At 31.8% G+C, this 8,655-nt stretch overlaps 1 protein-coding gene across 1 annotated transcript; it reads left to right on the top strand.

Moving 5' to 3' along the window:
• The first annotated feature begins 4,250 nt into the window (after positions 1 to 4,250).
• On the top strand, positions 4,251 to 5,163 carry LOC141695242 (two-component response regulator 24-like). Its single transcript, XM_074499495.1, has 3 exons — positions 4,251 to 4,271; positions 4,623 to 4,860; positions 4,958 to 5,163. Exons 2-3 carry the CDS (start codon positions 4,639 to 4,641, stop codon positions 5,135 to 5,137), a joined length of 402 nt encoding a protein of 133 aa, XP_074355596.1. The 5' UTR covers positions 4,251 to 4,271; positions 4,623 to 4,638; the 3' UTR covers positions 5,138 to 5,163.
• The last annotated feature ends 3,492 nt before the right edge of the window (positions 5,164 to 8,655 follow it).

The raw sequence follows: 8,655 nt of genomic DNA, 5'->3' as shown, positions 1-8,655 counted from the left end.
TGAGCAAAAGATAAGTATGGGGCATTTAATGGGTTCAAAATATTGCATATTATTAATACCTATTTATGTTTATTTTCATAATTTTATTAATAAATAAATTGTTTTACTTTATTTTGTAGGAAAATAAATAAAATCAGAATTTGAGTTGGAAAAGGTGCAAATAGGGAAGGAGGTGGACTATTCATGAAGTCAAAGGAATTGGAAGATAAATAAAATACTTATTGGAGAAGAGAAGGAAATACTCTTAGAATCCTACTTGTATTCCCAGACCCAAACCCTCATATTTTCCCTATATATGGGTCTCCCCTCTTATATTTTACACACCCCAAGACACCCATTTAGTTATTTATTTTTTTCATCTTTTTATCATGTGTAGCTAAATTTGTTCCCTAAGATGAAGATGAAGTTAATTTTATTTCTTTGATATCTTCTCGTTGCTATTATTTAATTCTCAAGATTTTTCTTGGTGCTTAATTTTTCAATTGACAAAGTGATTTTGATATATTATTGCTACCGGATTTATTTTTCATAATCTATGCTTACTCCATGAAGTTTTGATGGGTTATTGTTAGATAACAAGTTTCATAGTATATGCTTATCTCGTTAATTGTTATATGTTGTTTTTGTGATGAAAAGAGAATTGATTTTAGTGCGAGTTGATATTAATTATGATTGATTAACAGATTCGGATTCCTAGGTTTTCCATATTATTTGTTATTTGCTAATTACGTTAAACAAATCTCATCTCAGATATGTTTGTCTATTTCGCCTGATTTAAATTGTTAGGGTTTTGAAAATTTGTAGTCTCCATGGATCGACCTGTAATTACTATAATTAAACACTGTGCACTTGCAGTTCATATATTTTTACACATCAATCATCTACATCTTATAGACCTGTGATCTTCTTGTTATCAAAAGACACATGAATAGATTCCATGACCACTGTTGTTCTCAGATTATAAACTCTGAAGGATTTTGTTAACATTGTATATCCAACCAAAATGCTTACATCAGCTTTTAGGTCAAACTTTGTAAGTTGTTCAGGATGAGATTTTAAAGCAAAACATTTGCAGCCAAAAATGTTAAAGTACTTCAAATTTGGCTTATTTCCCCCTAACATCTCAAATGGTGTCTTGTCATACTTGTTTATCAGAGTTGCATTCTCTGTGAAGCATGTAGTTTGCACAGCCTCAACCAAAAATTAGGTTGTGAATTTTGCTTCCTCAAGCATGGTCCTTACAGTATCTATAAGAGATCTGTTCTTTATTTTCACAACTCTATTTTGCTGTGGAGTTCTAGAAGCATAAACATTATGTTTAATTTCCTTGTGTTTATAAATTTTTTCTATAGTGTTGTTCTTGAATTCAGTCTCATTATCACTTCTGATTATCTTCACTTTGTGTTTTAACCCTTCTTTCAGTTGCCTCACATGATAAGAAGAATGAGTGTTGTCTCATCCTTTGTGTGCAGAAAGTATACCCATGTATACCTAGTATACTCATCAACAATGACAAGTGCATATCTCTTATTATCTATAGACATTACATTAACTGGACCAAAACGATCACTATGTAATAAGTGAAATGGTTCAAGAATTGAGGATTCAGTCTTACTCTTGAAGGATGATTTCCTTAGCTTGGCATTTTGGCATAAATTGTATAGGCCATCATGAGTAAAAAAATGCATTGGGAAATCCTCTTTCATGTTCTTTTTTCACAAGTTCATTAATATTATTGAAATTCAAGTGAGAAAGTCTTTTATGCCAATTCCAGCTATCTTCCGCTGTTGCTCTACTTATCAGACAGATTGTAAAACCATCAGCATTTGGGGAAACCCCGACTTCATATAAGTTACCACGTCTGTAACCAATAATTGCAACATCACCACTTGAATTATTGAAAATTTCACAATGCACATCATAAAAATCCACATGGTAACCTCTGTCATAGATTTGACTCACACTCATCAGATTATGCTTGAGTCCTGCAACTAGAGCTACATCTTTAATTATGACAATCCTAAGTTTAATCTTGCCATATCCCAAAGTTTTTCCTAAGCTGTCATCTCCATAAGAAACACTTGGGCCAACATTCTCCTTAAACTCTGATAGCAGGGCTTTATTTCCAGTTATATGTCCTAGGCATCCATTGTCCAAGACTAGAGTATTTTTCATGTTGCCTTGCAATTAGACAAGCCATTAGTTAGAATTTTTAAGGACCCAGACTTGATTGGATCCTTTAGCCATATTAAGTTTATAAAAATTTGCAACAATCATTTTCATATTAGGGTTTATGTTAACATTCTTAATATCAGGAGATACACATGTAAAAATGATTTTAGTTTTATTCGAAGAGGGTTTCAGTTCATAATAGTCATATTTATCCCCTAATTCTTCCTGCAAGAGACAACAAGATGATTGTTACTACCAAAGTTTAATCAACTTCTGAAGTATCATCTCAGTTCTACTTCTTTGTGATTAAGGTTTGCTTCTTTTCATATTTTGGCTTCCTGCAATCAGCTGCAAAGTGTCCAACCCCATCATAATTGTAACACTTTATCTTGGAATTGTCAATTTTCCCAGACTTGGACTCCTTTTCATCATGTTTCCTATAGTTCTTCTTATCAGAGTTTGAAGAACTAGAGCCTCTCCTGGAAAACCTCTTTTCTTTCTTGAAATTCTTGTAAACCATCCACTTTTTCACCATCAAAGAAACCATATTCAAGATCATCATCATAATGATCACTTTAACAATCTATAGAGATATCCGAGTTTTAGTCATCATCAATATTTGATGACTCAGTATCAGACTTTGCAACCATAGCCTTTCCTCTTGAATGACTCTTTCCCACAGACCTTTCCTTTGGCTTCTTTTTAGCCTTCAGTGCAACTTGTCTAGATATAGACCCCTTTCTCTTGTTCCTTTGCTCCATCTCCAGTTCATGAGTCTTCAACATTCTAAAGATCTCATCCAGAGATATATCTTCAAGATCATAGTTGTCTCTTCTGGACGTGACCTTCAAATACCACTTTTCAGAGAGTGTAAAAAGAAACTTCAAATTTAAATCTTCTAGATCATACTTTTTGTCCACAAGTGCCAGATCATTCAACAATTTATGGAACCTGTCATAGATCTCATTTAGTGACTCATCATCTTTTGAGTAAAAGTGCTAATACTCGTGTGTGAGTATTATTTTCTAGTTATTCTTAATAGTAGTTACGTCTTGACACTTCACTTCCAAAATGTCCCATAATTCCTTGGCAAATTTACATCCAATCACTCTATTGGACATAACAATATCCAACTGCTATGTAAGAGATGTCTGACCTTGTGTTAAACATGAAGAAGAAATGCTTCTTGGTCTGTCGAGCCAAGGGAAATGGAAGGGCCAATCCGAAGTGACAATATTTAGATTCACTCTACGAAATGTATGTGTATCAACCTACTTTTGATAGAATAATGACATTGCAAGATCAGTAGTTGAAGTTTTGGTTTATAATAACTATATTTATGTACTTTAATAAAGAATATTTGAAACCAATTTTGAGATATGTGGAGTGGTAGTACACGAGTATTGTTGTTATGAGTTATTGAATGTAATATGCAGGTTTATGAAGTATGGTACCGTGACAGTCTGAATCCGCGAAAGTGTGGGTTTTGGGGCGTACCAAATTTCACTAACATTTCTAAACATTATGAATTCATGTGAACCCTAATAGTCACTATTCTATAATGATTCAGTCTTTTAGCTTGTAGGTCCATGTATTTTCTTTACTTCAAATTTGACTAAGTTAAAAGCATCCATACATGGTAAAACTTATAGGGAGACTATTAGTGTCTATTATGCTATAAATTATGTTTACTATTTGATTGTATATAGGCTAAAGTACATGGAAATTCATAAGTAGAATTATTATTTTATTGTAAAACTAACACTAATATATATATAGAAAGATTTACATTTTATTCTACTCTAAATTCACCCTCAAAATAGAAGTATTCGCAACTATTAAAATAAGTTAAAATGGCTTTAATATATCGAATTAAATATATATATAACATCATTGTGTATCCTACAAAATTTAAAATATACGTTTCATTTATAAAACCGTTCAATCTGAAATATCAATAGATCAATACTCCATCTACATCCATAATTGATTCTTATCTCGAAATATCTCTAAGACTATCTATAACCTTATTTATAGGGTCATGCCTCAATTGTTATAGTCATGATTCACCAAATCAATTTCCAAGGGTGGTGTAAAAGGTAATATACATATGCTTATTTATGTGGCAAAAAAAAAACTAATACCCAATATTATGTAGGATTGTTGTATTCAATTATTATCTAATAATCGTTAAAATAGTTTTATTGTTTATTTTATGATCTTCTATTATGCATAATAATATTGTAATTTTTATTTTTAAAATTGTGCGTGTGTGTATGTGTGTGTGAGTGTGTGTTTGTGAAGGTGTTCCCCTTTTATCAATATTTGGAGAAAAATTGTTGTATGGAGATAACATGCTATTAAACATATTTTCAAAGTTTTGTATTTTCATTAATAGATAAAACCTAATATTTGGTGAAAGTAAAATAAATTTTGATTGATTTTTTAAGGATAGGGCAAGGAAATATGGCTAAGAAAGTTAAAAGCTCCAACAAGAGTAAATTATCTGCTCTTGTAGTTGATGATGATGGAGTTTGTAGGATTGTTCATTGTGCTTTCCTAAGAAGACATGGATTTGAAACCTCTTCTGTTGAAAGTGGAAGGCAAGCTGTGGATCTCATCCGTTCTGGGCAAAAATTTGACGTTATATTTATGGATATCATAATGCCGGAGATGAATGGTGTTCAGGTTATTTTATTTATATTTATACATATTATATTAAAGTATTCCATATAGTGTTTGATTGTTATCATCATGATTCTAAAGATACATCATTTTATTTTAGGCTACTAGAGCACTGCGAGCAATGGGAGTGAAGTTAATGATTGTTGGCATTGACTGTGATCTCGACTACATTAATGAAGACTTTATGCAAGCTGGTATGGATCGTGTTTATGAGAAGCCCATGACGTCTGAGATCGCCATCTCCGTGCATCAAGCGCTTTTAAACAATAATATTGTGTAATACTCAGTGAAACATGCTTGAAGCTAAAGCGCAAGAAGTGTTACAAATATGATAAATAAAGTTTTACCTTAGTCGCTTATGTTAAGATGTTTTTTCTTCCGATTTTATTAATTACAATAATTACAATGGAATACAACATATAAGCAATCAAATATAATATATAATCTTATCTAATTATAGACCTAACAAATCCATAAAAAAGTATGAATTTTTAATCAACGATGCAAAAATATATTAAAGTGGTGTACAAGAATTAAACTCAACCTACATACACGGTAAAAATACCAACAAGCCCGTAAGGGTTGGCTCAGTTGGTTAAAGAGTGGATAACTATCCTCCTGGTCAAAGGTTCGAATCCCACGGGAGGAGAGTTTATAATTATGCCTCCTGAGTCAGAGCCTGTCACTTAAATGTGGTTTACCTTGGTTCACGTGTTTTGCAGGCTATTGCGTGAGCCCGTAGGGTTTATCCAATGCGCACCCGAAGGGTAGCGGCTGCGGGTTACCTACGATAAAAAACATCGACAAAAAACAATTCTTTTGTTAGGGAAATCTTAAAAAATGTCTTAATGTACATTTAATATTTAAAATTAAAAGAGGGCGTTTGTTCGACCGATTGTATTCAAATTTTTCGGCCTCAAGTTCTCAATCCATATGTTAAGAAAAAATTAATTATGCATAAATTTGAATTGGAATGGATCTGAATTAGATTTTTTCTACTTATCTCATTTTCCAGATGTAAGTGTTTCTTTTGAGAAATATCATTTTCTTAAATGAAAAATTCATCAATCATTGGAATGGATCCGAATCAGATTTTTCTACTTACCTCATTTTCAGATGTAAGTGTTCCTTTTGCAAAAAATCATTTTTTTAAATTAAAAAATTCATCAATCCTATTTATTTCGATTACATTCCTGATTTTGATTATTTTTTCTTTTAAAGGATCAAAAGTATTGACTAGCGGACAATCATTCATAAAATATAAATTCTATCAATTGAGATTATACAACAAACAAACAATCACAAAATAAAAAATGCGTGAAATATATTTTTTAAATGAAAACAAATGGAATTTATTAACAATACACCAAAAATAACAATACTACATAATTTAACTTGCATAGGGATTATTTTTTAGTTTGCATAGCACTTTCAAGTGCTATGTAAACCAGTGATATGCAAGTGCATTTCAGATACAAAGCACTTTTATATTTGTTTCAAGTTCATTGCTTATATAGCACTTCAAGATGTGCTATGCAAGTAACTGCTACCTAAGTGAACCACTACAATAACACGATACATATTTTACTTAAATTAAAAATAATATCATGCATAACTCCTTCAAAAACTCTATGCAAGTAGAACGCCTTTTTAAAAAAAAGTCTATTGTACAATTTTTAAAAACATCTCAATTTAATAATTTTTTCACAATTTTTTATAATATTTGTAAAACTATTCGTAAGTGAAATAATTAATAGTTCATGACCAATCCAAATTAAAATAATTATACGATAGAAACTCGTAGTACTTCTTTATAACTCAAATTAATTCCAAATCTCAACATCTTATAATAAAATATAATATTTAAACAATTTTTAAATATCAACATGTTACAATGAAATACCAAAGTCTACTCTTTTAATCATTTGTCCTTGAGAAACACTTGTACAAGTATCTAACTACAACTTCCACTCTTAAAAGGAATGAGAGATTAATGTGTATCCGTATATTATAGCAACTTCATCTTTATCAAAAGTATCTTCTTCCGCACCTATGTAATTGTAAGCAAGGATCTTAGAAAAGCTGAATAAATAAAAATTGCCTCAACATCATTTTATATTACCAAGTCAATCAGTGTATGCTTAGTCTTGGTAAAGAAATATTTGACAAATTAAAACTGTTAGGCCTTAAGTAATACTGTAGAAAGGGGTTATACATTATATAACAATCAATTTGAAATTGAAACTCAAAGATGAAGAACAATCTTTATATTAATGAATAAAAACTATTTACAAGATAGCTTCTTCTTCTCAGCTAGTAAAATATGAGAGTTATTAGGATATGGAGAAGTTTTAGAACAATGTTCTTCTTCATCCGAGTTTATATCTTCATCTGGAATTGAATGATCAACTTTTATTCTTTGAACAGTACTATCTTCAACATGAGTAGTATCATTGGTTGAGACTGGATGAGTATCAGAATTTATTTCTTTAACTTGAGCAGAGTAAGTGGTTGAAGTGATTTTTAGCTTTTTAGCCAATCAGATCAGGAATGACTTTCCTTCTTTTGTGAACCTAATTGGCTTCTTCTTCAGGAATTTTATCTTCATCAACATCATCATGGGCTTGACCTACTACATAGATTGGATCTATCAATATTTGAGATTTTGTAAATGTTGATTCTTCTCCAACTTTCTCCTTCCCCTTATACCTCATCTCAATAGTTAAAATAGCTTGAGACCTAGTGTTAGATCTTTGAGCATTTACAATAGTAATGATATCCTTGATCTTTAAGGATTGTTCATTGGGCCTCTAAGTCCTCTGTCTTCTTGAAACATCCTCAATTAAAGATGCATCATCAGTGTTTGTTGATTAAGACTTCAACAAAGCAAATTGTTCCTCTATTACTCTGACTTGCTCAAGGTCAATTCCAGGATTCTCTCTTTCAAACATCCTCTTACTTAACTCAGAATCAAAAGTTCAAATTTTAGGATCTTTGTAGTACATAGTTGTTTTCCTTCCTTTCACCTTCAGAGTTTGCAAAAATTGAATTGCTTCAGCACTAGCTCCCACTACCCTTTCAGCTTGGTCATCATCAGCATCTGTGACTATCATTGTTTATCTTTCAGTAGTTGTCACAGTAGTAGTAGACTCCCTTGAGTGCACTGTCTCTAAAATTTGCTTTCTTCCTCTTCCACTACTTTTTCCTCTTGATTGGTTAGTCGGTTTTGAGACACCACTAGATCCAATAATATCACCTCCAACCTTATGACTTCTAGGTGATTTTCCTCCCTTATTACCTCCATCAGGAGCAACATCCATGTCATTTGTATTTGACTTAAGCTGCTTGTATTTAAATTTAGACGTAATTTCCTTCTTTTTGGCATCATCACCAAGCAACCGAGAGTCTATCAGCTCTAGGGACTCCTAAGCCTCATCAAGTTGACTAGAAATCTTAGCATCCTTGTGTTCATCTATCTGAGCTTGAGCCTTGACTTGAGTAGAGTGCATGGGCTTTACCATAAGGGTAGATGCTTTGAGATGAGTTAAGATATTTGTCTCTCAGCTGTCTACAAATGATGTGAAGCATGATTATTAATGATAGTATAATTTGATGATTCCACTTAAAAATCCATTCTTCCCCTAGATGGAGTTGGGACATTGCAGCAACTCTCTCATTTATTTTCTTCTTTTTCTCAATTTCTAGCATGTCATCTGGAAAGATGACTTCATCAAGATCCTCATCAAGGTCCAAAGCAATATTGATCTTAAATGGATCAATGTCATTTTCATCATTATC

Source organism: Apium graveolens, chromosome 11 (genome assembly GCF_009905375.1).
Source record: "Apium graveolens cultivar Ventura chromosome 11, ASM990537v1, whole genome shotgun sequence".
Classification (NCBI taxonomy): Eukaryota; Viridiplantae; Streptophyta; class Magnoliopsida; order Apiales; family Apiaceae; genus Apium; species Apium graveolens.
The sequence above is the reverse complement of the archived record's forward strand: the minus strand, read 5'-3'. Positions and strand labels throughout refer to the sequence as shown.

Bases quoted from the DNA above. Each gene is read 5' to 3' on its own strand.
- LOC141695242 (XM_074499495.1), top strand. From the start codon at position 4,639: ATGGCTAAGAAAGTTAAAAGCTCCAACAAGAGTAAATTATCTGCTCTT. The intron at 4,861-4,957 runs GTTATTTTATTT...ATTTTATTTTAG, and splicing joins CGGAGATGAATGGTGTTCAG to GCTACTAGAGCACTGCGAGC.